Source organism: Pristis pectinata, chromosome 1 (assembly GCF_009764475.1).
Source record: "Pristis pectinata isolate sPriPec2 chromosome 1, sPriPec2.1.pri, whole genome shotgun sequence".
Taxonomy (NCBI): Eukaryota; Metazoa; Chordata; class Chondrichthyes; order Rhinopristiformes; family Pristidae; genus Pristis; species Pristis pectinata.
Window position 1 is genome coordinate 128764722 of NC_067405.1, and position 27933 is coordinate 128792654.

General features: G+C 36.8%; 1 protein-coding gene across 4 annotated transcripts in view; it reads left to right on the forward strand.

The window, feature by feature from the left end:
- The window catches only part of LOC127568597 (protein unc-79 homolog), a 145894-nt gene that overhangs the window by 14491 nt on the left and 103470 nt on the right, over positions 1-27933 (forward strand). For all 4 annotated transcript variants that reach the window (XM_052012551.1, XM_052012567.1, XM_052012559.1 and 1 more), the window contains 9 exons: positions 1095-1187; positions 4212-4267; positions 8356-8485; positions 10016-10080; positions 10934-11022; positions 11521-11561; positions 16737-16765; positions 25541-25770; positions 27494-27665. In XM_052012551.1, the coding sequence (XP_051868511.1) occupies positions 1095-1187; positions 4212-4267; positions 8356-8485; positions 10016-10080; positions 10934-11022; positions 11521-11561; positions 16737-16765; positions 25541-25770; positions 27494-27665 (905 nt within the window). The remainder of the gene's footprint in view (positions 1-1094; positions 1188-4211; positions 4268-8355; positions 8486-10015; positions 10081-10933; positions 11023-11520; positions 11562-16736; positions 16766-25540; positions 25771-27493; positions 27666-27933) is intronic.

Genomic DNA, 27933 nt, shown 5'->3' on the forward strand with positions numbered 1-27933 from the left:
CTCCCTCCCTCTTCAATTTTTTGTTCTGTGTTTCAGTGTGCTTTTCTTGGTGTTAGCACATTAATTTTTCTTTGTGTCAGTTGCATAAATGGAAACATGAGATCCTACTACAATTGGATTGGATTAATTATTATGAATGTCTTTCTTTCTTTTCAGTGTTGCTGACTTTGCGTTTTCTTACCTAATTAGCTGACTTTCCATAATATGAATTGTGGGTGGGAATAGGAAGCTAGGTTTTGAATGAGGGGACAGATAACAGCCTTGGGTGAGAGAATGAGGTGAGTCTTGGGCTGAAATGGACTAGGGAAACCAGGGCTTGAATTGAAGAAACAGACAATGAAGAAAAAAGATTTATTTATTTAGCAAAGATTGAATCATATACAGTGTGCTGATGTTAGAAGGAAAATTTCATTTTCTCCAAGTTAGATTTACTGTAAAATTATAGATACGCAACATGTAAGAGGCATAGCGATCCAAGTGGAATAAATTCTCTGGGCAAGTTTAGACAAATTAACATTTTATGAAAGGGTATATACTGTTACAACATCCTTATAGGCCGTTGATGGGCATCCAGAACAAAAATCCAAAACAGTTTGCAATTCAGTCATTATATTTGCTGTCATTTAGCCAAATTACTCCTGTTTCCTGGTACCATTGCCAATTTAAGTAAATTCATGAAGCTTGCTTAGCTGACTTGTATTATGATTCAGGACTGGATCCAATATTCAATGGCAGAATTGTGGCAAGGCCTTATCTGTGCTCCTTTTTGAGGTGTTTGAGTTGGAGTGGTGGACATATGGTTATTGCATTTTGGATGCTACAGAGGTTGTGATAGGCATCAAATGAAAGAGAGCAATTTATTCCAGACATGAGTGAGAGTAGGGGCTAGAGCTATGAGGGAATTAAGTTGTGGAGTGCAGGAAACTGTTAGGGCCATCAGTAAATGGAGATCACCTGGACAAAGATGGTGTGAAGATACTGGGTAGAACTGTAGACTGAGATTGGCACTTGTGTTTTTTTTTAAAAATAAATACTCACATTATATGAAAAACTTTTTCAACTGAAAGTTTGTAATGCACCAATGCTTTCTCTAGTGGGTTCATCTAAACGAGAAGGCGTTCCACCTTATGTGAATTATTCTGCGTCTTCAATGCTAATGATTGCTATGCAGTACACAACAAATCCAGGTAGGTACAAAACAATGTATAAGCTCTTGAGGATTTATAAAAACTAGTGGGTGTGTCGAATATCAAAATAATTTTGAATGTTTGAGAACTTTACTAGTATCAGAGCTAATATATATTTGAAAATTATATTACCTTTTTGGATTTTTTAAAATCCAATGTAATTAATGGATTGGCCATTCAAAAACATGCTGACAATGTCTCGGTGCACCTGCAATATTTTGACTGGAGCTTTTTGGTTTGCAACATTTTGCCAGATAAAGTTACTTGTTCAATATTTAAAGATGCATATCAAAAGTAGCTCATAAAAAAACATACGCTGTAATTGCTTGTGCTTTGGTATGGGATCCAAAGGGATAAATTGACATTTGTTTTGGCCTCTTTTGATATGTGATATGAAAAAAATTAATATTATCATTTATTCATTTACATGTTAATATAGGTTTTGAGTTAGTCAAGAGTTATGTACTTCTGTCACTGGCTGTGAAAACTGTATTAGATTGGGATTAGTATAAGCAGACCCGTAACTATTCTTGGGTTTTGATGCTGTTAGCAGCCTTTGTACATTCCAGGTTGCTCCTAAAAAGGATTGATATATAGATAGGACTACAACTTTAATAGCTACTGTAACTATTATATTTATCTTTTATTGTTATCTTCTATTTACAATTATTACTACAGGAACAAACTCTGATTTTAAAGTTAAAATTTTAAAAGTAAAAGCTGATCTTTGGCAGTCAGCTACAGCTGTCTAGGCCATGAGTCCTGGAATCGCTTCCCTCACTTTTCTCTCCTCATGGTAATTCTCGAAAACATTTTTGTCACACTTGTAAAATCTTCTACTTTGGCTCATATTGTTCATTGCCTTTTGAGACATTTCTTGCCGAAACTTTGTATATTAAAGAACTTTAAATGCACGTTCTTATTAATTGCTGATGAAGATGAAGTCTGATGATGCCCTTCTCATGCCAGCCTCTGAGTGCATTGGTTATTGGTTACACTTGAAGATTGAGAAGTGGACAGATAGATACAGCAGAATCTTCAATCCTCTGTAGCATGTTTCAAGATTGAACACATCCATGCAATTTTTATTGAAATTTTAATTCAATATTTCATTCAGTAACTTCTTTACATGAAGTTATTAGTACAGTACCTCAATTGGCGTGGGCCACAGAACACAAGTAGTAACAAACCAGCAAAGATTGAATGTCACCAGAAAAGTGAAAGAGGGTAGATATTTTTTCTTATAATTTCATATGATGGAGATGCTCTTTGGAACAAAAGCCTTTTCAAAATCTCAAGATTGCACAACAAACTTTTTCTAATTTTTCTTAGACTTAAAACCTGAGGTGAGATGCTTTTGGTTATGGCTGTAGCTAAATACTTAAAAACTTCGTATGATTCTTTGACTTTTTTTTCATAAAGACTGAGTTGGATTGGAATGTTTGTCTTGAATTTCTTTATTGCTTTTTTTAGTTTCTATCTTGTACATCTCTTTTTGGTAACCATATTTTCATATTATACTTTGGGTGAGAACAGCCAAAGAAGCTTTTACTTCCAATACTTCATGGAAATCATAGAAATTTATGATATACAAGGTCATTCAACCCATTAAGTCCATGCTGATTTAAAAAAAGAGGGTACCCAGTTTAATTCCACATTCCAGCATTAGATCTTGTAGACCTGCAGATCAAGTATACACCCAAGTATTTTTTTAAGTGTAATAAAGGTTTTTGCTTTTACTGTTCTTTCTGACAGTGAATTCCAGACCCTTAGACTCATTGGTGAAAAACATTTTCCTTTTCTCCCTTCTGATCTATAACTTAAAGCAATGCCCACTGTGCTGAAGGAAATAGGTCCTTCGTTTTTACTCAGTGGTTTTTTATGTGACTTTATACACCCCAATCAAGTTTCTCCTCAGCCTTTTCAGTTCTAAAGAAAAACAATCATAATGTATCTAGTCTTAGCTCATAGCTAATTTTTCCCAGTCTCGGTAAAATCCTTGTAGATCTTCTCTGCAGCATCACAGTGCAGTTCTATCTTTGTGTTAATATGGTGATTGGACCTGCGCACAGTACTTGGGTTGTGGTTTAACTGGTGTTGCATACCATGGTGGTATAGTTGCTCTGTTCACATATTCTGCATATCAGCAGGGAAAAGCACCTTACTGACCTGTCCTGCAATCTTTGAAGATCTATGGGCATATACTCCAAGGTCCCTTTGGTCCTTCACACCAATTAGTGTTCTCCCATTTATGTATTTCCTTGCATTTTTGCACCTCTCTTAGTGTATTACCTCACATTTCTACAGATTAAATTCCATTTGCCGCTTTTCTGTCTAACTGATCAGACTATCTATATTTTTCTGTGTTTATACTTCCCTCCTCATTGCCAATTACATAACCAATTTTTGCATGGTCTGCAAACTTTTACCACAACCCTCTATTTAAACCTTAGTCATTAATGTAAATTGCACAATACCAAGTACTGGGTACTATGGAACTCAACCAGTGGCAGTCATCCAGTCACAAAAAGCAGATGTTTCCTCCCACTTAGCCAAGCCTATCCTTGATGTACTTTGTGTTATTCAGACTTAAACTTATGTTGGAGATCTAATTTTAATGTGCTTTTCAACATTATCCATCACATCTTGGGATTCTGTAGCCTAACAAAATCAAATTTAGGTTGAGCAACCAATAAATGATTTTCCTGCAAGCACATGTATTTTGAATGTACATGTATTTTGAAACCATTCAGAGCAATCAGTAATGCAGTTAACATAATGAAAAGAAATTTATCAGTAAATGGGTTAATAAAAAGGGAATCAGCAGCAAAGAATGTTTTGTACATGATACCAAACTGAATAGTCAGAATGAACTTTCTTCCTACTGAATCTAGAATAAATTTCACAATTCTAATATAATCAGATCAAGCTTTGTTATGAATAATTTAATTAGTTAAATGAAATTGTCGCTGAATTATAAATGTTGATTTTAATGATGTGCTTATTTAAAAATATTTTTCATAGTGTACCATTGTCAGCTATTGGAAAGTCTTATGAAGTACAAGCAAGAAGTCTGGAAAGTAAGTAATGTTACAAGAAACAGAATATCAACATCATAATTAATGGCTATAATGTGTGTGACAAGTGATGAAAAAGGTCTTAAGTGGGAACTGGATACAAAATGTACTTACTGTAGTATAATTGAAGCTGTTTAACTTTCAGGGATATCAGCCATGCCTCATTTGGTAGCACTCTCACCTCTGTGTCAGCAGGTTGTGAATGCACGCTCTTGTCCAGAAAATTAAGTGATAAAATCTAAGTTGAGACTGCATTATTAAGTGAGTGCTGTACTTTCAGAGGTGCCATCTTTCAGATTCAATGTTAAATATAGGCTCATTCACCAAAGTTTGAAAAAGATTTGCTAATGTATCACTGGTGACTTGGCCAATATTTGTACCTAAATGAAGGTCACTAAAAAGATCATTAAAGGTGATGTTATGGTTCTAGGTTATTCATTATGAGACAAGGACATTTCTCTGGTGAAATCCTGTTGCACTGGGTTAGGTCCAATTATCTTTGGTTGCTTCATCACTGACATTTCTTCCATTGTGAAGTCCATAATGGGGATGGTCACTGTTGATTGCATGCTGTTCTGTTTAATTCATAGTTGATAAATCAGGTTGTGCTTGCATATAGCAAGATTTGGACAGCATTCAGGTTTGAGCAAATTAAACATGAGTAAATTCCAAACCAACCTGACTTGGAACTATATTGCTGATTCTTCAAAGTTACTGGAGCAAAATCCTGGAATTCCTTCACCTAATAGCACTGTGAGATTATCAGAATCATGTTTATTATCACTGACATATGTTGTGAAATTTGTTGTTTTGCAGCAGTAGGACAGTGCAAGACATAAAAATGACTATAAGTTACATAAATAAATAAATAGTGCAAAAGAGGAATAACGAGCTATTGTTCATGGACCGTTCAGAAATCTGATGGTGGAGGGGAAGAAGCTGTTCCTGAAACGTTGAGTATGGGACCTTCAAACTGTTACAACTTGTGATCACTTGGATGGGCAGTTAATTATGGGAATAAATGATGGTCCTGCTGTGATGCTCAGTACCATGGAAGAATTAAGAACAGGTTGACTCTGTAGTTAAGAAGGCATAGGGTGTATTGTCCTTCATCAATCGGGGAATTGAATTTAGGAGCCGTGAGGTATTGTTGCAGCTATATGGGTCCTTGGTCAGACCCCACTTGGAGTATTGTGCTCAGTTCTGGTCGCCTCACTACAGGAAAGATGTGGAAGCCAAAGAGAGGGTGCAGAAGAGATTTACAAGGATGCTGCCTAGAATGCAGAGCATGCCTTATGAAAGCAGGTTGAGGGAACTCTGCCTTTTCTCCTTGGAGAGACGGAGGATGAGGGGGGACCTGATTGAGGTGTATAAGATGATGAGAGGTATTGATAGGGTAGTTAGTCAGGGGCTTTTCCCCAGGGCTGAATTGGTGGCCACAAGAGGACATAGGTTTAAGGTGCTGGGGAGTAGATATAGAGGAGATGTCAGGGGTAAGTTTTTTACTCAGAGAGTGGTGAGTGCGTGGAATGGGCTGCCGGAAATGGTGGTGGAGGCTGATATGATAGGGTCTTTCAAGAGACTGTTAGATAGGTACATGGAGCTGAGTAAAATAGAGGGTTATAGGTAAGCCTAGTAATATCTAGGGTAGGGACATGTTCGGCACAGCTTTGTGGGCCGAAGGGCCTGAATTGTGCTGTAATTGTTCTATGTTAACATTCTTATTATGTTTAATTGTAATTTGTTTCTGTCAGACAGAATTTTATGTTGGGAAAATGTAATATTTGTGGTAAATTGCAGTTGAAATCTGCTGCTGGCTAAGTGCCTATTTTTCTTTCAATGTTAATTCCAATCTGGGTGCCAGAACAAAGTTGATTGAATAGAGTGCTGGTTGTTGCTAAGGGAAGAGGAAGTAACTGCTGATGGCATTCTGCATATAAAATTTAACACCAGCACCATTAACATGAAAAATCTCATATTTCTGTTTTAAACAATTTATCATATCAGCAAAAACTTAAGTGGTTTGACTTTTATATAATTTAGATTATAGCTATTTAAAGCTTTTTTTTTACAAGAAGAACAGTTGGAGCAGTCCCAGAATTTTTTCTTCCATCTAATGTCAAATACTCAAAATAGTATGAGTCAATCTGTAAAATCAGGATAGGAAAGGTTACCTTAGACCATTGTGCCTCTTTCACAACCAACTGACATCTCTCACCCTTATTTCCTTTTTCTCTCCATTTCCTTCATTTATCTAACTCGCTCTTAAATGTTTATAACCTGACTTCTTTCAATTGCTATATGTAGTTAGTTAAGCATTCCTTTGTGTGGGGAAACTTTGCTTAAATACTCCTATCTCTTCTGGCCTAAGATCAAATTCAAATTTCATTATACCTTATTTTTGCTTCATAGTCTAGTGTGAAATAATTTTTGATTTGTTACTTCTTAGTCTCCTTTTATAATTTGGAGCACAACCAGTAAATTTCCCTGTAACCTTTTCTGCACCAGCAAATACAGCTCTGATTCCTTTCATCTCTTATTATTGTGGTGAATCTGCATTGCATCTAGCATTAATCTTGCAGTGTAGCTAAGATCTTATCTGCAGCTCCAATAGTATATTTGAATTAATGGAAACCCCTGACTTTAAAAACTCAGGGATTTGATTCTGTAGACACAGCTGTTCCATCAGGGCTGCAGGCATTGAAATGTTCTGCATTTGTTTTAGCTAGCTCTTAGGTAATACATTTTCAAAAAACAGCCATCTGATTCTGCTGATGCAACTGCTCTGTGAAGGCTGCAGGCACTTAAATACTCTGTGTTGAGGCTAACTCCTGGGCTTTGCTGTTAATTTTACAAAAATGTGGATCACAATCATTGCATGTGTGCAACGAGCATATAAATAAAATAATAGGGAGCATTTTTAAAATACAGTTGATCACAAATGTCATTCTTTTTTGTTTTTTATATATTAAGTATTATAATATTTAATTGAATACTGAATATTAACAAATGTAATGTGGACAGTTATTATGAGGGAGTTAAATTAATATCAGTAGACAATTATCTCGGTGCATCAGCAATTACTGCCATTCAAATTATGTGCAACTTAGTCATACTTATTCAGTATTGTTTTGAGTTCTTTCAAATGTGCTAAATTTGTAAGGCTACTTGCTTTTAGCTCACAGTTTTTAAAGTTGCAGGTAGTTGTTTTTAAAGAGAATGTCTCAATAGATCGAGAAACACCATTAGATCAAATATAAATCTGATCTAATAATGTTCCTTTTATGAGTCTCAGTGAGCCATCCCCTTTAAAGGCCAACAGAGAGTACCTTTGCGAATTAATGACTTCCATTCATAAATATTCAGTTTATATAAATACTCTTGTGACCACTGCACAGAATGTTGTTAAGTATTGTATTAAGTCGAGATTGTGGATGTGGTTCTGAGTGCAGGTAAGTTGCCTCAAACTTTTATGATAAAACAAATGTACTGCTCATTAATGATTAAAGTTTTAAGAATGGATATAGTTCATTAATAATAGTGATCCCATGCTAAGGGAGCATGTGACTAGTATGATTTTCCTCCTGCCTCACATTTGTCAACATCTTTGTAGTCTCTTATGAGCCATGTGCTTCTTCTACCAGCAACCCCTTAAGCCAAAAACACATTACTGCTCCCCTTCTGAATAGTCTTAACTACAGATTAATGCTTAGTATGTTTGCCCATTTTAATTACCTTGTCCATCTCTGGTCCTAACAATAGACCTGTATCTCTGCCAAGACTCAGAGGAAAGATGGCTAGTTGGTTCTGTAGCAAAGCTGTACTAAAATTGTGTGTACTGGATAAAATCAAAGGGGAAGGGCAAAATTAATTTAAAGCTAACAATCTTAAAATTATAGATATAATTAATTATTTGATTCCTAGGAAAACTAAAAAAAAAGTGGCGGATAAATTAATTATACTGAAGTATGGAATCGGTACTTCATGTGGGTTGACTTTATACTGATTTAAATTTATCCATGATTGCATGCATGTTAGTAATTAACATATTGGTTAACAAAATATATATGTGCTTCTCTGTGTTGTTTTAGGATTTGTTGTATGTGATAGCATATGGTCCCTCTCAAGTTAAGCCTCCAGCTGTTCAAATGCTTTTCCACTATTGGCCCAATTTAAAGCCCCCAGGTGCTATATGTGAATACAGGGGACTTCAGTACACAGGTATGAGATTTTTATAAATAATGTGCACATAAACACACATCTATATGATATATTTAAGATAAGATAAGATATATTTATTAGTCACATGAATATTGAAACACACAGTGAAAAACATCTTTTGCGTAGTGTTCTGGGGGCTGCCTGCAACTGTCGCCAGGCTTCTGGCACCAACATAGCACACTCACAACTTCCTAGCCCTTGCGTCTTTTGGAATGTGGGAGGAAACCGGAGCACTCGGGAAACCCACACAGACACAGGGAGAATGTACAAACTCCTTACAGACAGTGGCCGGAATTGAACCCGGGTCACTGGCGCTGTAAAGCGTTATGCTAACTGCTATGCTACCATGCCTGCCAAGCTTATTCCTGAACAAACTTATTAACTCAAACAAGATGTAATCTGGTTTTGCTATCTTAAGATCATACTTTGAATTTCTTCTGAACCAAAAGGAGCAACAGAAATGAGGGGTGCTGGTTTTTTGCTTCATTGAACCAGTCACTGCACATAACCACCAATGCAGAATGAATTACACTAGATTTTACAAAATAAATTAACTGAAACACAAATCATCAAACTAAGAACATCATCTCTTCTGTGCCAGTTCCTCATAGCTCTCATTTCCCTGATCTTTTAAAAATGTAAATATTTCCTTTTTAAATACCCCATCTGACCTAGCCTTGATTACCCTCTGGCATAGAGAAATTAAGAGATTCACCACCTTCTGTGAGAAGAGGTTCCTGCGCTCATAATCTATAGAAAAACAGTGAGTTCTTTTTTAAGAATGCACTAAAGAGAACTTCTAATATTTCTCTACTTATTTAGTCACACACCTGATCTGAGAGTGTTACAGCACTATCATTTAATTAAATACAACATTCAAATATTTAATCCAACATGGAAATGCAAGCTAAAAAGCAGAATTAAAATGGGAAAAAACAGTTTTATATATAGTATAATAAAAAGATGTAGAGTTAACAGCTGTTGATATTGATAGCTTGCAGACATAATCATAATCTTATGTTGATGTTACTCTATCATAACATTCTTAGAGATAGTAACATCTTGTTAATTGTAAAAGGCCGATAAAGTTTATAATGCATGGAAACACAGCATTCCCATTACACCTGTCAATTTGTATATTAGCACATTACATTGTACTACCATAAATTCATAGTTTCTTATCAGCATATTTCAATTCACAGGCATTTGACAAGTATTTAAAAATGCAGTGTTCCAAGTGAAACAAATGGCCAATCTAAATTAATACTACTTGGTATATTAAAGTACCCTCTGCAGACTTTTTTTTCCCACAGAATACTGAAAACACTATAGAAACACAAGGAGGTTCAAAAAATATTCTATAATTATTTAAAATTTAATAAAAGCAGAACATGTTTTCATAATCATTTGCACTTATTAACTTTATCTGTTAAGAATGCCTCAACACTTTTCAAGAAGACAACAAAATAGAAGTTAATTACAATGATGAGATGTGTAAATTTGCATCTGATCGTTTTCATTTTCCTTCAGCATGGAATCCAATTCATTGTCAACACATTGAATGTCAGAATGCAATCAACAAACCTGCCGTGAAGGTATTATGGGTTCTTTCTTCACTTTTGAGTAATGTTTTTGTTACCTTTACCAGGGTGGCCATTTTCCAGAGCAATTACTGTCCTTTTCCTGAATTTTAATTTTCTCTGCTAATTACCTGATGGAGTGGATTGCCTCCCATATTTATAGAATCTATATTTTAATTCATCAATCTCCAAGTTGTTGCAGAAGTTAAAAGGTTTAGAACAAGGGAATATAGATATGAGATTTAATAAAAGTGAGAAGAAGAAACTTTTTTATATAGTGTGTGTGAGTTTGTGGATTTTACCACTGAACCTATTGATAAAAATACACAAATATTTTTTTAAAAAAATCTATAGATGTTTGAATAAAAGGAAAATAAAGGCACATAGAACAGTTCAGGAAATTAACTTAAAAGTTGCTATTCATTTAGAGGACAAACAACAGTTTCCAATAGTATTTTGTAAGTGATTCTATGTAATATTGTTAATGATGTTTAATAAAACCTTGAACATTCAGATGATAATATATAATATCATACTGATACCACTGTTACAGATTTGAAATTATTTAAAGGCTTTCATATTAATGGGTAAAGAAATCCTTGGTGAGTCCTTTCAGTATAAATTAATTATGTCATTGTAGAGGGCATCGAAGTGTAGACCTGTGGATTTTTATGGGAAACAAAAGCAACAGCTAATTTTCTTCAATGTGTTTTGATATTAAATAAAAGAATTAAAAACCTTTTGGAGGTTTCTTTCCCTTCAACAAGGTTATGAGGTGCAATTAAACCATACTGTTCTTAGTTCCTTTGAAGCATTATTCTGGTGAAATGAACCTTTCTAAATTTTTGATAAATGTTCTCTCTTGAAGATGTGCATAGATCCATCCATTTCTGTGGCAGTAGGTGAGAAACCACCCCCATTATACTTGTGTGAAGAATGTAGCCAGAGGATTGCAGGGTGAGTTAATAAAAGAAGTGTTAATACAATAATGTAACACAATGGTTAAAAATGTTACAAACAGCACCACAATCACAGCACTTTTAAATAAACCATTTCTGGCATTCCTCATTTTTGTAAAACAGAGCATGGCCCTACGTTAATCTAGGCAACAAATAGAAAATAGCAAAATAATGTATCTGTCATTATGATATTGCTGTTAGTGGAAATTTGCTTCAGAGTACCACATAGTTACACTTGGTGGGGTGGGGGGGAGATAATTCATTGGCTGTAAAGCAAATAGAGTGAAATTCAGATCAACCAATCCTTCCTTAGAGAAGGTCAGAGTTATTGCTGAGTACATTTAATTATACTTTTCATTAATTTAATTCAAAGTGATTAAAATAAATGCTTTTTTCTATTCAGATGAATGGTTTCAACACTTTGTGAACCCACCCTCTTTATTTTTGGATATTGAAAGTCAGCTGCTTTATTTGAACCTTTGTTATTCTTTTCCAGGGTCCAAGCTGAATGGTTAATTGATGTTTTGCTTCCACAAGGTGAGTTCTGAATTGACAGTACTTCTGTAGCTCTTCAGTACGGTGCAGTCTATTCACAACATTTTTGTTTGAGCACTTTATTTTGCAACAAATTATGAAGTAAGGATTAGAAAGAAAGAAAGCACATAAGGAACAAAAGATCTTATTATAAAAATGCACAGAGAAAAAAGACAATGCTTCTTATGGAGAGGGACAGATTGGTCTGATTCTGACTGAATAAAGCAGCTTTTCCAGGAAGTGCAATCTTCCTTCAATAATTGACTGGCTTCTGATAGAAATGAGGTTAGTCATTTTCTGTGCGATAGAATATAGAACAGTACAGCACAGGAACGGGCCCTTTGGCCCATGATGTCTGCGTACCTATATCCCTCTATTCCCTGCCTGTTCATGTGCCTGTCTAAATGTCTCTTAACCGTTCCTATCATATCTGCTTCCAGTACTTCCTCTAGCAGTACATTCCAGTAATTACCACTGTCTGTGTAAAATAAAACCTGCCTCGTAAATATTCTTTAAACTTTTTCCTTCTCAGCTTAAAGCTATGCCCTCTAGTTTTGACATTTTCACCTTGGGAAAAAGACTCTGTCTACCCTGTCTATGCCTCTCATAACTTTATATACTTCTATCAGATCAGTTCTCATAATTTTATATACTTCTATTTAGTTGAACATCTTTACATTTTTTTTCATATACAGACAGGGAAGAATGTTTCTTTAAAGTAATTCTACAATGTTTTTTTAAAGGACGCCTTTGAAGGACTAAATTGTTTTCAAGGCTTCACTAATCTTTTACTAGTGAGCAGGTTGTTAATCAGGGCAGGGAGGAAAACACTCCAGAGGAAATAAGTTAAATGGATGGTGGGGAGGAAACAATTCTGAGGAAGGGTGCAGGTGTCGGGAGGATGCCAATATTTTCTCTTTTAAAAACTCTTCTGTATAATTATTTTGAGAGTTCTGTAACAACTCCTTTAATATCTTGTTTGTGCTGTCTGTGGCAAGTAAAAATCAATATGTCTAAGGGTCCTTTAACCGTTGGTGCGTTAAAATACATTGAGGGCCTATGATATTATGAGCCCCACTAATATGATAATGACAGGGTAGCATGTTCTCTATTATTTTCATTACAGTACAACCCTTGGTCTTGCCAGGCAGGGAATGGGCAAGGTGACGATCAATCCATCCCTTTTAATCCATTGAATACCTCCTAACACTGAAGATGGAAAAATAATGTACTTCTTTGTTTTTTCAAATTTCTTAAAACAACTATCATTTGCTATCTGAGAGGGTGAGCAGATAGTTGGTACATAGTTCATTGCCAATCTACAGCCTTTGAGCTTGTTGCTGGGAGCTATGTAGGTACTGCAATGGTATGACTTGGTTTGTTGATTTTCCTTCCCTTGTATTATGGAAGAAATGGTTGGCAGGCTGACAAATTAAGTGCATGAGAAATCACCAATTTGAACCAGAAATTTCTTACTCAATATCAGATGCTGTAACTAACCAAAATCTGAAACAAAATGTCAGAGATACTCATCAGATCAGGCAGCATCTGTGGGTAGAGAAATATAGTTAACTTTCTTGGTCAATTGATAACCTTTTACTAGTATAACATTTCCACAACCTAGCCTCATTAATGCTGGTAAGCTGTTCCCTTATAACTCCAACATATTGTGATGAAAAGTAAAATTGGTCTGTTAATTGCAGTTCCAGTGGCTTATACGTGCAAATTTATTTAAAATAACCATTAATCATTTCCTCCTCATAACTTTTCACAGAAAGAGAAATGGCATCTCATTGTTAATTGCTAGCTTTTTCTTGCTAGTCCTTTCCTTCCACCCAGCCAAAGAATTGGTAGAAAGGTAGGATTGTCCAAGGTTCCAAATCATCTACTATTGATGAACTGTGGAATGGATAATAATTTATGCTACTTATTTGGATAGGATTAGACTTCCATTGTGATTCTTTAGTGTATTAACTCAGTAATCATTATTTTGATTGGACAGGGCTTCTTGTTTTGAAAAGGTTTTTGGATTAGAAACACATGTTTTGTCAAGACTGCTTTTTTGTTGTTTCCCTTTGGAAAGAATTGACCAGAAATTTGGTTATTTATTCTCCACAGGAAGAGCAAATGAAAAGATGAAAGCTGTTTTTATTTCTTCTGTAAAATAGCATCATCTGCTTTTAACTCCTCAACTGAGTCAAACCCTTAAAATGAGAATGAGTTTTGTTGCTGCCAATCTATTACTTCTGATGTGGCATTACAAGGCAATAGTGCAAGAACGGATCTAAAGCTTTTGGATACATCCTGTGGATTTGAAAGATGTTGTTTGAGTGCAAGTTCTTCTCTCTAATGCAATTCTCTCATTTTAAAGTAATTTAGACACATTAATCCAGGAATTGAATTGTTTCCAAATTAGATGCATGTTGTATGTGCCAAATGAAACCTGAGGCAAAAACTTGCAAGTTGATTAGACTGCTGAGGTCTTCGGGTGGATGAGGAGGAGTGGGTTTGGAGTTGGTGAACGATGGCTGTCACTGGCCTCTGAATTAATAACATTCCATTAAGGTTAAACTTGTTTTACATGTGGCAGCCTGCAGTTGATCCTTTATGGATCCTTGGTTTAGCTGGTGTATTTCGAACAAATGTGACCTCCACATGGATGGCCTATGCTGGATCAGATAGATTTTAGGCCTCAAATTTTATTAGCAATGGCTTCAACACTAATTTTGAACAATGGTTTGAGTGGCTATCCAAATTGCTGTGCACATTGTGTACCTCCAGGGAGGGGTATAGATAAGGTAGATAGTAGGAAATTTTTACCCACAATAGAGATAACTAAAACTATTGGTATTGATTTATTATTGTCACTTGTACCGAGGTACAGTGAAAAACTTGTTGTGCATACCGATCGTACAGGTCAATTCATTACACAGTGCAGTTACATTGAGTTAGTATAGAGTACATTGATGTAGTACAGGTAAAAACAATAACAGTACAGAGTAAAGTGTCACAGCTACAGAGAAAGTGCAGTGCATTAAGGTGCAAGGTCACAACAAGGTAGATGTCCATCTCATCGTATAAGGGAATGGTTCAATAGTCTTATCACAGTGGGGTAGAAGCTGTCCTTAAATCTGGTGGTATGTGCCCTCAGGCTCCTGTATCTTCTACTGGATGGAAGAGGAGAGAAGAGAGAATGACCTGGGTGGGTGGGGTCTTTGATTATGCTGGCTGCTTCACCAAGACAGCGAGAGGTAAAGACAGAGTCCAAGGAGAGGAGGCTGGTGTCTGTGATGCACTGGGCTGTGTCCACAACTCTCTGCAGTTTCTTGTGGTCCTGGGCAGAGCAGTTGCCATACCAAGCTGTGATGCATCCAGATAGGATGCTTTCTATGGTGCAACAATAAAAAATTGGTGAGTGTCAAAGGGGACATGCCACATTTCTTTAGCCTCCTGAGGAAGTAGAGGCACTGGTGAGCTTTCTTGGCCCTGGCATCCACGTGATTTGACCAGGACAGGCTGTTGGTGGTGTTCACTCCCAGGAACTTGAAGCTCTCAACTCTCTCGAACTCAGCACCATTGATGTAGACAGGTGCCTGTATGCCGCCTCTGTTCCTGAAGTCAATGACCAGCTCTTTTGTTTTGTTGACATTGAGGGAAAGGTTGTTGTCATGACACCATTCCACTAAGCTCTCTATCTCCTTCCTGTACTCCAACTCATCGCTGTTTGAGATACGGCCTACAACGGTGGTGTCATCTGCAAATTTGTAGATGGAGTTAGAGCAGAATCTGACCACACAGTCGTGAGTATATAGGGAGTAGAGTAGAGGGCTGAGAACGCAGCCTTGTGTGGCACCAGTGTTGAGAATAATCATGCCAGAGGTATTGCGGTCTATTGGTTAGAAAGTCAAGGATCCAGTTACAGAGGGAGGTGTTGAGTCCTAGGTCTCGGAGTTTGGTGACAAGTTTGCTTGGGATTACAGTATTGAAGGCAGAGCTGTAGCCAATAAGCAATAGTCTAACGTAGGTGTCTTTACTGTCCAGATGCTCCAGAGCTGAGTGTAGGGCCAGTGAGATGGCTTCCACTGTAGACCTGTTTCGGCGATAGGCGAATTGCAACTAGAGAGAATAGGTTTAGCATAAGGCTGTTAGAGGTTTAGAAGGGATCTGAGGAAGAAGTTTTACACCCAGTGGGTGTTTGGAATCTGGAATGTACTGCCTGGTGGAGGCAGGTATGCTGGCAACATTTTAAGAAGTATCTAAACAAGTACAGGGCTACCCAGGTTACAGAAGACCTGACGTATGGAAATCCAACTTTACGCAAATTCTCCCATAAATTTTTAAAGCGTTTTTCAGGATACGAAAGTTGGTTACAGAAATGTAAACGTCTTCAGGAGTTGTGGAGTAGGGATAGCAACTGGTTTGTTTGAAAGAAAACCACTCTTCAAAAACAAACTGTTTTCGTGAAACGTCCCCGCAATAATCAAACAGATACATTTTCTTTAAGAATGCAGTGGAAAGCCACTCTAGAGATTTGTTTTGGAAACTGACGAGGCAAAGCTTTTCTATTGAAACTTGTAAAGTACTTTATCGGACATCCATAATATCCATTGATACTTTAAGGCCATTGAAACTAGACTTTGGGTGTGGGACATTCTGATTCTGTATCATTGTAACTACACAGGAAAGACAATAAATAAACATTCATATTAATTGACCCTCATTGAAATTGTTCCTTTCTGACTTATGGAACAATTGATTTACAGACAGTTCTCAAGAACCTGGGGACTGCCTGTACTTGATTCAACAGAACATAGAAGACTATGGACCCGATGCTGAAAAATGGGATTAGAATACATACATACTTGATGGTTAGTGTGGATGTTGTGGGCAAATAGGCCTGTTTCTATGCTGAATGACTGATCTTGCCTCCATATTGGGTTCTGTGGAACCCAATTTCTTGCTGCACAATCTAAATTTCTGGGCCTTCAAATAAGTTCCATTGTTAATTGCTGAAAACAGTTATTAAAGGATTCCGTGTGTTTTCTTATTTCTGGTTACTTCATTAAAACACTGGAGGAATTTTATTTTGCAGAATTGATTATCTACTTCTTGATGCACACTCCCACAATGTAGATTATTTATATGAATTGATTTGTTTATATTTCTTCACCTTTACAGCTGAAATTTCTGCTATTTGTCAGAAGAAGGTAAGACAAGTGAAAAAGTGCCATTGGTTGTGGTTTTTCATCTGTGATTTTATTGGCATGTTTCTGGCAGCTCATTCTAGAATGCAGTCATTTCATTTAGTTATGAGCTGCAGACTGCATTTACATTGTAATGTAATTTTGTGAGTTTGCCAGTATTTCAGGCAACTAAATTGAAAAATATCCAATGATTACAAACTGAATCTATATTTATGAGTTCACGAAAAGGAAGTGAACACTAGGCTAAAATTTATTCCACCCGCAGAGGATAGATGCCATGCTTAGGATACTGTTCTGCTACTTTATTCAGCAAAATAAAGTTGCATTTCATGCAGGTAATTAAATAATAAGTTATTTAAAAACACTTGCTACATTTTTGGTCCAGAAATATGATGGAGAAATAGGCTCATGTGATGCTCTGCAGTATCAGGAACCACTTCTTGAAAAAAAGAACTAAAAGGGCACATGGTTTGAAACTATATCAATAATAATAAATGACACCAAAGCTTTGTGGGATGGTTGACCCAGTTCAGAATAGGTTTTCATTAAAATAATTTAAATTCATTTTTTAGGGTGAAGTTCTGCACCATTATGTTATTGGTCAGCATGTACTTAAAAAAAAAGTAAAAGTGAATAAAGAAGGAAATGAGTAAAGGAATTCTGTTGCATGGTGCAATATTATAATGGAATTTAGTTGGAAAGCAATTCCCCAGAGGGCATGCACTTTGTTTCCAATGCCATACGATGCTTACTTGGACACTATTTCTCCAAGATTGATCGCATTCACGTGGCTGCAAATGGCATCGGCCACTTATGCAAATGCAGGCCCTTGCAATGAATGTGAGACCTTTTTCTGCAAGTTTCATAGAAGAACCTGTCTCACTCAGTACAAGGCAGTGGAGACCTGGGCTCTGCTGATCTTTCCCCACCACCTGATTTCACCTCTTCTCCACCCCCTAATTTTCCACCTGATTGGAGTCCTCATCCTGCCCCAGTAAGTCAAATGTGAGTACACCCATGTGCCCTCCGAAGCACCTGAGGTGTTGTTTTCTAGTCTGTCTGCTCCATCACCATCTTCTTCCTCTGTGACTTGAAATGGCAGAGCAGGCAGAAAGAAAACCTCTGTGTGCAGAGCCTGCTCTATTGTGCATAATACCTCCATAGAATTCTGCAGTAGGAAGCCCATACATAAAACATGTGTCTACCCACAGTGCATCACCAGTTTAGTGTGCCTTTCCCAGGAAGAATAGTTTCTAGATTAAAGCATCTTCATATAGATTAACTTCCTCCTTCTGGAAGACCAATAGGAGTTGGGCAGAATAGACCATTACTTTGATACTGTGACAAAAAAAACCCCTTGATAAAATGTTAATGTAGTTCAGCTCATATCTTTACAAGTGTTGTACTCTCAAGATACCATCAAATGCTACATTAATCTATGATCTATATGTATGGCTTGAAGCATCGCAACTCTTAACTGCAGCTATAAATCAAATATTTCTATTTAAATTATTAGTGTACTTACACCTTAACTGATTGTACATATATTATGCATCTGAAATGCTAGTTGTGCATTCTTCCTTATGTTGAACCAATCTCACTTTGCTTTCATATGAGTTCTTTTTGCATTGCACTTTGTCTTGCAGAATGGAAAATCACTCCGCGACTGTACCCAATTTATGAGATGCATAAACCATTTAATGACTTTGGCCAGGAAGAAGAAAAAAAATATGCTGAATAGAAATGTTATAAATTTTTACATAATCTTTATAGAGATTTAGTTTATTTTGTGAAGCGGTATTTGTTATTGTAATTTAGTTTAATAAAATGGTAACAAAATTCTTGAGGGGTTAATTAGATGTAGAAAAATGAACAAATAACATTTTGGACAGAGAAGAAAGGATGTGAAAAAAATCCAGTTCAGCAAAAAAAAGTCTGTCATTGGTTTAAAAGCGTACAGTAAATGTTATGCAAGACCAATTTTTCCTTCAGCATTAAAACTTTCCATTACTGTTTTTTCCACATTTTCTTAACATCAGAAAGTAAATTATAGTTTTCAGAAATGTAGCGTTTCCATTGGCATACGAAACAAAGATCTTTTGAAATACCAATTTTGTGTAAATGTTCGAGGAAGAACTGCAATGAAGTAATCTTATGCTGTGAAATCATAATCTTGAATTTAATTTACTCAGTAACTTGAAATTTAAAGAGAGTACATTGTTTAGTTTTCTGAAGTCACATTTTTATTATCCAAAGACTGCCTTTAGTGAGATATTTGTGAGATTTTATCATTTTGAGTACAGACTCATTAGTCACAATGGCAGAATTGTTTTAAGTTTTACTTAATGTTATCGAAGAGATGCAGTTATATATTTTAAGAGAAAGCAATTGAATAGTAGTGAGGTTTGATTATTTACCAGAATCTTTCCTTTTGAAGTATTCTGTTTTTGATATTTGCATATCCATTCTGTTTGGGTACAGAATCCGCTTGCCCTTAATGGGTGAGTTGGATCCAAGAGCAGGGAGGTAGTGCTGGCAGAATCAGATTTATTATCACTGACTTACATGATGTGAAATTTGTTGTTTTGCAGCAGCAGTACAGCGCAAAGACATAAAGCTACAACAAATTACAGTGCAAAAAAGTGTATGTTTAAAAAAAATGTGAAATGCAATGTATAAAGCAAGGGCACAATCAGAATACCTTGTATAGTTCTCATCATTGCGGTACAGGAAGAACATGATAGCTCTGGTACATAAGATACAGATAGACAGGGTAGTAAAGAAGGGGCTTGACACAATTGACTTTATCAGTCAAGGCATTGAATAAAAGGGTTGGGACCTCGTGTTACAACTGTACAAGATGTTGGTGAGTCTATCTTGTGCACTTCTGGCCGCTGAGCTGTAGGAAGGATGTCTTAAGCTGGAAAGGGTGCAGAAATGATTCACAAGGATGTTACCAGGGCGGGAGGGCTTGATTGACAAGGAGAGATTGGATAGGTTGGGGCTTTTTTCTCTTGAACGTAGGAAGCTGAGGGGTGACCTTACAGAGGTGTATAAAATCATCAGGGGCATCAATAAGATGAATGGTCACAGTCTTTTTCCCAGGATAGTGGAGTCTAAAACTAGAGAAAGTAGGTTTAAGGTGAGAGGGGAAAAACTTGAGACCTGAAGGGTAACTTTTTCACACATAGGGTGGTGGGTATTTGGAACAAGCTGCCAGAGGAAGTGGTAGAGGTGGGGACAGTTACAATGTTTAAAAGACACTTCGGCAGATGCATGGATAGAAAAGGTTGAAAGAGATATGGGCCAAATGCAGGCAAATGGGACTAGCTCAGATGGGCAACTTGGTCGGCATGGATGAGTTGGGCTGAAAGGAATGTTTCCATGCTGTATAATTCTGTGACTTGAAGAAAATGACAAGGATGTAGCCAGATGTGGAGAAGACATAGGCTGGGCTGTGGTTGTTTCTTCTGACACAAAGGGGGCTGAACAGATTAAATTAAATGTATAAAGTTATGGGAGGTTGAGGTTGGATGAATAGCAAAGTGGCCAATAAATAAGGGACATAGATTTAAGTGATTGCCTCCTACCAAAGTAGAAAGTGATAGGGGTCTGAAACTCATTGTCTGGAAGGGCAGTGGAGACAGAATACTGCAACAAATTTAAAAATTACCTTAATGAACACTTAAAAGTTCTCTAAAGTGTAGTCTGTGAACCAAGGACTAGGGTGGACTTCAGCTAAATAGTTCTTTGTTAGATGGCATGGGGTATTAAGCTGAATCCTGTGTTATAGATTTCTAAGACTCTTTGAATGCTCAAAAATAGCAGATTCAATAGCCTAGGTATCTAAACACAGTATTACGTTAAGAGTAGTGAACTCTTCAGGATTCAGTTTCTTAAAGTATCAATTCTACTAAGTCATCATGAAGATGCCTACAGAGAATAATCATTATTTAAATAGTCTTGTATAATAATTGTTGTTGACTTTATTTTTAAATTTTTAATAAGTACTGCAGTTACTTCCAAAGTTAATTTTGTTGAATTTCCTTTTGCATAATTTATCAGGCCTTTGATGTAAAAAAAAGAATTGAAAAGTTCCTTGGTATTAATGATGTACCTGTTTTTTTTATTCCACATTATTTCTTAAATCCTCCTCACTTGCACACAGCGTAGCTATAGTGTGGAAAATCTGATCCTTACTGGCACTCATATCTTTTAGTGCTATTCCAACTATCACTGGCATCCATTTATTAAAAACCTCCTGTTGATTGAAACCACCATAAAATCTTAAAAGAAACAAATCAGGCAGTTACATAAATGACCAATCAGATCAATGTAAGAATGCGATATTTTGCCTTTCTGTCCAGTTTTCCATCCTACCCAGTAAGGAAATACTGAACTTTGAACATGCCACTCCCTTAAGTAGGGAATGTTGACACTGAAGCAACTTCAGCAAAGAATATCTGTTAGTGTCATTGTCAAACCAATACACTGCACTAATGGAACATGTATTTATTATTCTTCAGGGATGTAAGGTATGTGTCTTTAATCACTGACAAAGTATTACAGAGTGTACAGACTAATACACATGACATAAGAAACTCAAGCATGTGTCCAGTTTATTCAGAGCTTCTATTCAGTCTGCTCCTGTGCATAGTATTATGCAAGTGACATGATGTCATAAATGACATTGCATGTCTATATGTCTTAAGATATATAAAATTTAACCAAGTTACAGGTTTCTGAGCTCTCTCTAATTTTTGCAGTGTTACTGATACAGCGTTACTTACCTGTACTGAATTTGCCCCTACATTAAATGTTAGAATAGTATTTATCTCTAGACTTAATGATATTGTCTCATCTTGATTCTTGTCAGAAACGTGTGTTGGCTCTTGAACAATTGTGTTTCAGTTGGCTTTTCTCCACTTTCATTCCAAATTGGGCTGATTAAGACTCCAAAGCATCATGAGTTAACAACATTTCTCCAGTACGTGGTGTTTAGGAGCACTATAGGCTGATATTTTGATGTTTGATTAACCTTTCATTACCTCCTTTCAAAGCCTCCTTAATTGTGTAATTGCCTTTCTTCTTCCTTATTTGAACAAAGTTGTCGGGAAAAGTATAAGGGTACTTTATTCCATTACCCTTAACAAATTTTTCAAAATGATTTCAACTGTGGACCATTGTCTGGTGCAACTTCTTCTGGACCATTGTGTGAGGCAAGATAGATGTTAATTCTTCTCTTGTGCATTCTGTGGTGGGTATATGACCCATTTTATATTTAAACTGTCCATGCCTTCTTCACTATGATCTATATGGACCTGCTGGAATGGTCTTGTAGTCCACTTCCACATCTGGAATGCTGCTTTAGGCGGTTGTTTTCTGCAGTCCTGAGAATGCTGTGTGTCTGCAGATTAGCTCTCCTATGCCTTTATCTACACCAAGCCAGTAGGCAAATCCTGCAGTCACGGCCTTCATATCAAGTATTCTGCATGGAGTTCATACATAATCCTACTTTACATTTCCTTTTCATTATCACTGCAGGCCATCCCTGGATTACAAATGCCTGACTTACAGACACCTGTGCACACGAATGAGCTCACATAATATTAAAGTCAGAAGTCTGACATATGTACATACATTCATTCCTACGAATGGCAGAACTAGTTTCCTCTCTCTTCACTTACAATCTTATTTGTTCTTGATGCCATTCAGTACAATACTGTGGAGATGGAGTTACCATATTGAGTGATTTTTGTGTATTTTCTGATTTATGGACAAAATCAACTTAAGGATGTCTGTAAAAGCGGAACCCATTTGTTACCCAGGGATAGCCTGTTCCCCCTTTTATGTGACTGTGGTTGGTAGCCAGCTCATGGGATTTGTGATGAAATGATTCATGTCTTCATTAGACCTCTATCTGAATCAATCCGTCCACTTGTGTTCGTATACTTGAAATTGTAGCTTTTTGCATAAGTTCTGTTGTTTCCACTGTTGAAACAGGGAAATCGTCTCTGATTGTCAGTAGAGTATAAATTTTTACTTTTTATGTTTGCTGTGGTTTCTTCATAAGCTGGTCTTAATATGACATCCATTGTATTTTGTTTGAATGCTTTGTTCTCAATGCCGTAATGGTGTAGAGGTGAGGGGAAGGCTCACCTCTGCATTCTTGATGTCATCATCATGAGAATAGTGGACTTCAGAACCAGAACGGCCAGCAGAGTTCTGTGGTCAGTAACTAGTATGAATGGTCTTCGCAGCAAGAATTATGCAGTTGTTCACTGTCATTTTTTTCTCCTTCTGTTGAGGATACTGCTTGACTGCCACAACTTCAGCTTGCTATACTCTGTTTAGCCAAATATAAGGAAACCTTTGTACCTTTGCTTTCTACAGTTAAAGCTTTTTGCTGCTCTTGACTGATGAATTTTCAAAAAATTATCTACTTCCTCTTTTAGTAGCCCCAATGATCTAGCTTCCAGGGATTCACCACTCTCTGTAAGAAGTTGTTCCTATGCACCGCTGTTTTAAATAAACACCCCCTAATCTTGTAACTATGCCTCCTAATTTGAGATTCTTCCACAAGTTTTATTCTGGCCATAATTGAAAGCATAAAGTTTTGAGAAATTTTTGCTTGGTAAAATAATGGAAATGACCCATCATGAACACTTCAGTTTCTCCTGTCTCTTTGGTAAGAGGCAACGACCAAAGAAAGTGGGTGTGACAATGAAGAAGGTTTTCATAAGAATGTTTGGTGAACAGTTTTGTGAATCTGCTGTCCAAAATCATTTATAATGTGTTGAACTTTGCAGTTTAAATTGAATTGAAATGAGAGAGAATTTCAACTATGTTCTTGGTTTGGTTTTGAAAAAGGGGAAAGTTATTTTGACAAAAAGATACCAGATTGATTAAATATTTCTCTTCAATTAAGCAATCCTCAATGGCATGGGTGTTAAATACATGAAGAAGGAACACGCTTGGTTGTACTGACAGCCTTTAGTTGTTAATCAAATGTTTTTTGCATTAAGGCTTAAGGTGAAATTATTTGTTGCATGTATTTGGTAGTTCCTTAGAGAGGAGAATGATTGGTAATACTGGAATATACCAGCACAGGATAATACCCACTGATAATTAAACCTGTACATCCAGTAATAATCTAATCAGCAGATATCATTTATGAGTATACACCAAAATTTAGCTGCGGACTGGCATTTTTATGTAGATGCCCCGCAGCCTGTTACCAAAGGGATAGGAAAGATTAAAATGTTAATGATCTCCATTCAGTTTCTAGGAAAGGTGAAAACGTTTCTTCCCTATGGAGATATCCCTTATTGTCTTACGTGAACGCTAATTTGAGTTTAGTGAAATATTTAGTGAATTTGCATTAAAAATTAAATATCCTTTAACATTTGTTAGCTCAGCAAGAAGAAAGGAAAATATCAGTAACTTGCTTTTAGAATTTATATTTTTAGTGGAATTTTTAAATATAAACCTGACAAATATCTTAATTTTCTATTATTCAATTTTTAGTTCAGGGAATGAGCTCTGAATTCAGTGTTAATTTGCATGTAGATCCCAAACCTGGCACCAAATATTAAGGGTTTCTCAATTTCACTTGGTGCAGGGGTGAAGGACTGAGTTGGTAACTAATCTGATTTATCAAACACTTAACTTGGAAGCAGCATATCTCTGATTCTGGAAATCTGAAATAAAAACTGAAAATCCTGGGGGGGTGGGGGGAGCCCTCATCGGATCAGGCAGAGGGAAACAGAATCTCATCATTTCATGAATAAAATTGCAAATGTTCTGGAACAGGGTCCAAGTCCAACCTGGAAATGCCCTTCAGATTTTGATGTAGGCAGGATGTTATGTGGACAACCGTATCATTTTAAGGGAAGCACGTTTATCATTTAAATATTACAATATATAATATTTAAAAGAGCCTGCTCCATTTTAAATGTTTTTAAACATGGGGAGCCAGGTTTTCCAGACCTTGGGGGAAATATGGCAGCTGAAAGCAGGTGAGATGGCTGAATTCATGAGGTAGATGACTGCTTGTGGGTCAAGAGGAGCAGGAATCTTTCTTCGCACCCTAAAGGGTGCCCATTCATTTCACCCACTCCTCCATGGTTTTTCCCCTTCATCTGATTCCCTAACTGCAGTGGCTGCCCTATCACTCCACAATACTGCATGCTCCTGCCTAACTGGCCTTAAATAAGCTGCAGCCCTGTGAAGCAGGCATTCTGCCTGTAAACGTGACCCGCACTTAAAAGAGTCCAAGAACTAAATTTGCAAGGGCTTTCATAAATTACGTTTCCTAGGTTTTCTGGCACTGTAGTAGCCTCCCTTGTATGGCATTCGACAGGAGGCTAAAAACCAGATCAGCACTTCAAGCCGGTGACCAAGAACATGTTTTAAAAAATCAACTCTTTCTCTCTCCAGAGATACTGGATGAGCTGCTACCTATTTCCAGTATTTTTTTCTCTGCTTTCATTGCATACATTAACTTGACTGAATGTTTGAATGGATTGCTTTCTGGCTGGATGTCTTGATCATCTAAGATCAGAAGTCAATTAACAATGAATAATCAGATATTAATTTTGTTAAGGTTGTCCATGATGCTTTTTCAACAGCAAGGAAGAGATTAGAACTCAACCAGCATTGTTGGTCACTGCATCATGATCTGGGTTGTTTGGCACTTGAACTGAGAAATGTTAAATGCTAATAAGTGTAAGAGATTGTGGCTTATTTAATTAATATTAAGGTTTTGCTCCTCAATAGAATTGTAGCTCACATGTTAGGAGAGCCGTTGTGACCTGCTTCTCAGCAGGATGCTGTGGTCGTCATGGAAACAGGCCAGTGCGCTACTGCAAGAGATGTCACTACAACTATCATAGCAGTGAGGTTGGTGCTGGATCAGAGACTCACCTTTACCAGACTTCACCCCCTCCCATGAACACCAGAGAGTGTGGTGCAGAGGAGCTAGTTTGTACTGTGGAATCAGTAGTCAGGTAAACAATAACATCAGTCCTAAAATAGATTCTCCGGAAGATAGATTGCACTGGTTGTTTATAAACTATTCCACATCTTCAGTGTATAATTTTGTCATAATAGGCATAACTCCTGTTGGAGATGTATTCCCTGCGTAACAAAGAGTTCTGCTGATAATATTTTTTCTTATTTGGTCTGCTGCCCCTAGCTCTAATCTCTTGAATTCCTTCCCTAATCCTTGCTACGATTCTACTTTTCTTTCACACCACCCCCCCCCCCCCCCTGCCCCATTCTAAGGTGTCTTTAAAACACCACTATGATTAAGCTTTTGGCATGTGTCCTAAAGTGGCTTTGAATCAAATTTGACTGATAATTCTCCGTTGGAGCTCTTGTTGGATATTTTACTGAATTAAGAGCTCTATAAAAAGTTGATATTTGCCTGCATATTGCATTTTTTTTCCATTTGCAACATTTCTGACAGAAAATATAATGTGTCAGTATCAAATTGCATCAGACTGTGATATTACTTTACATTATAGAGAATTCAGGGCAATCAATGGTTAAGTATTTTGAATCAGACCCCAAAATATTGTTTAATTGCTGGTGTTCAGTTGTTAAACTTATTGTTTATAAGCCATTGTTAAGGCTCATTGGTATTTAACAATTGTTTGAAAGATAGCCACTTCTGAATTTAATTAGCTGAAAATTGTATTACTTTCTTAGTTCTTAAAAATCCATCATTAAATCTTAAGCATTCATAAGATCAAATGTTAACTTCAAAATGGTAGGTTGTGTTGTGTCAGAGGTTAAAATCTTAGGAACTCTGGAAACCTGCCTTCAATCTGCTTGTTTCCTGTTTTAATAGAGGTGGGTGGCCAAGCACTCATGGGAAGCAGATTGATTATTTAAACATCACAATGAGGCTGTCTCCTTTTATTTCAGCAGTCATTCTGTTTTTAACTAAAGGCAGCTAATTTTTCTAGGTTTTGGGAAACCTGGCAGCTGACAAAATGCAAGGTGGACTGAATCCATGAAGTAAGCAGGGCTTGTAGGCCAGCAAGAGAAGGAATGTTTCCTCCAGCCAGCAAACTATGCCACTAAGCTCCATCCCCTGGGATATGTCTACTTTTCCTGTCTTCGCGCCCTAAGCATCGTTGAATCCTTTGACCACCATTTCTTTCTCCCACCTTCACCCCTATCCCCTGACAACCATCAATTCCTTTTCCTCCGGCCACTATCTGCTGTTCCTGCTCAACATTTGAGCTTCCCTACAATTGTTTCTTCCCAGCACAATCCAAACTTCCACTCCTTGTATTTTTGCACCAAGATCCTGCTTGGAACTGAGCAGAAATCCTACTTGATAGAGCTTTGCTTTTAAATTTTGTAGGGCATTTTGGAAGCCCATTCTTTCGGAACTTGCAACCACGTATCGGTGTCTCCAGGCTAAAATCTGTGGCAAAGCTTCTAATACATAAAACTGGCCTCCAGTTGACTCACTGGCCAGGAAAAGATACTTAATTTTTGTCATGAATTCTGAATGTAATAACCTTCTAGAGCTTGGAAGATGACCTTAATTCCTTTAATACTGATTTAAAGTTTAATCTTACAACCAAAACAATGTATTCTGGGATGATCGGATCAAGTTTTTTTTGTGGGGTATTCATTTTGAATTTGGTGTGGTTGTATTATTCTCAAAATTAGATTTTTCTTTAAAAATTTGATCTTTGCTTGTTTTTTCTTCAGTTTACTAAAGGAAGCTGAATATCATGCAGAGCAAAGGGAGTTTGAATTAAATCGAAGACGGCAAATGGGCCTATCCTTATCCCATCATTCATTGGACAATATGGAGTACGATAACAAGGATGATGATAAAAATGATCAGCGCTTGTTGAGCCAATTTGGAATTTGGGTTTTGGTAAATAAATGAAATGATGATTTTAATGTGAAGATTATGCTATTTATTAGGACCAAACAGGAACATGGTAGATAAGGATGCCTGCAGGTGGATTTGAAAGGCACTGCCTAGAAATTCATGCCTGGCTACTAGTATTAAATGCACTAATAAGCCACGTCTCTACCTCCAAATTCCATTCCGTTGGAGTAAATTTTGGAGGCAGAGCACAGTGTGCTAATGTGACTGTATAGCCCATTTAGAACAATCATCTGGGAATTAATTTCTAGAC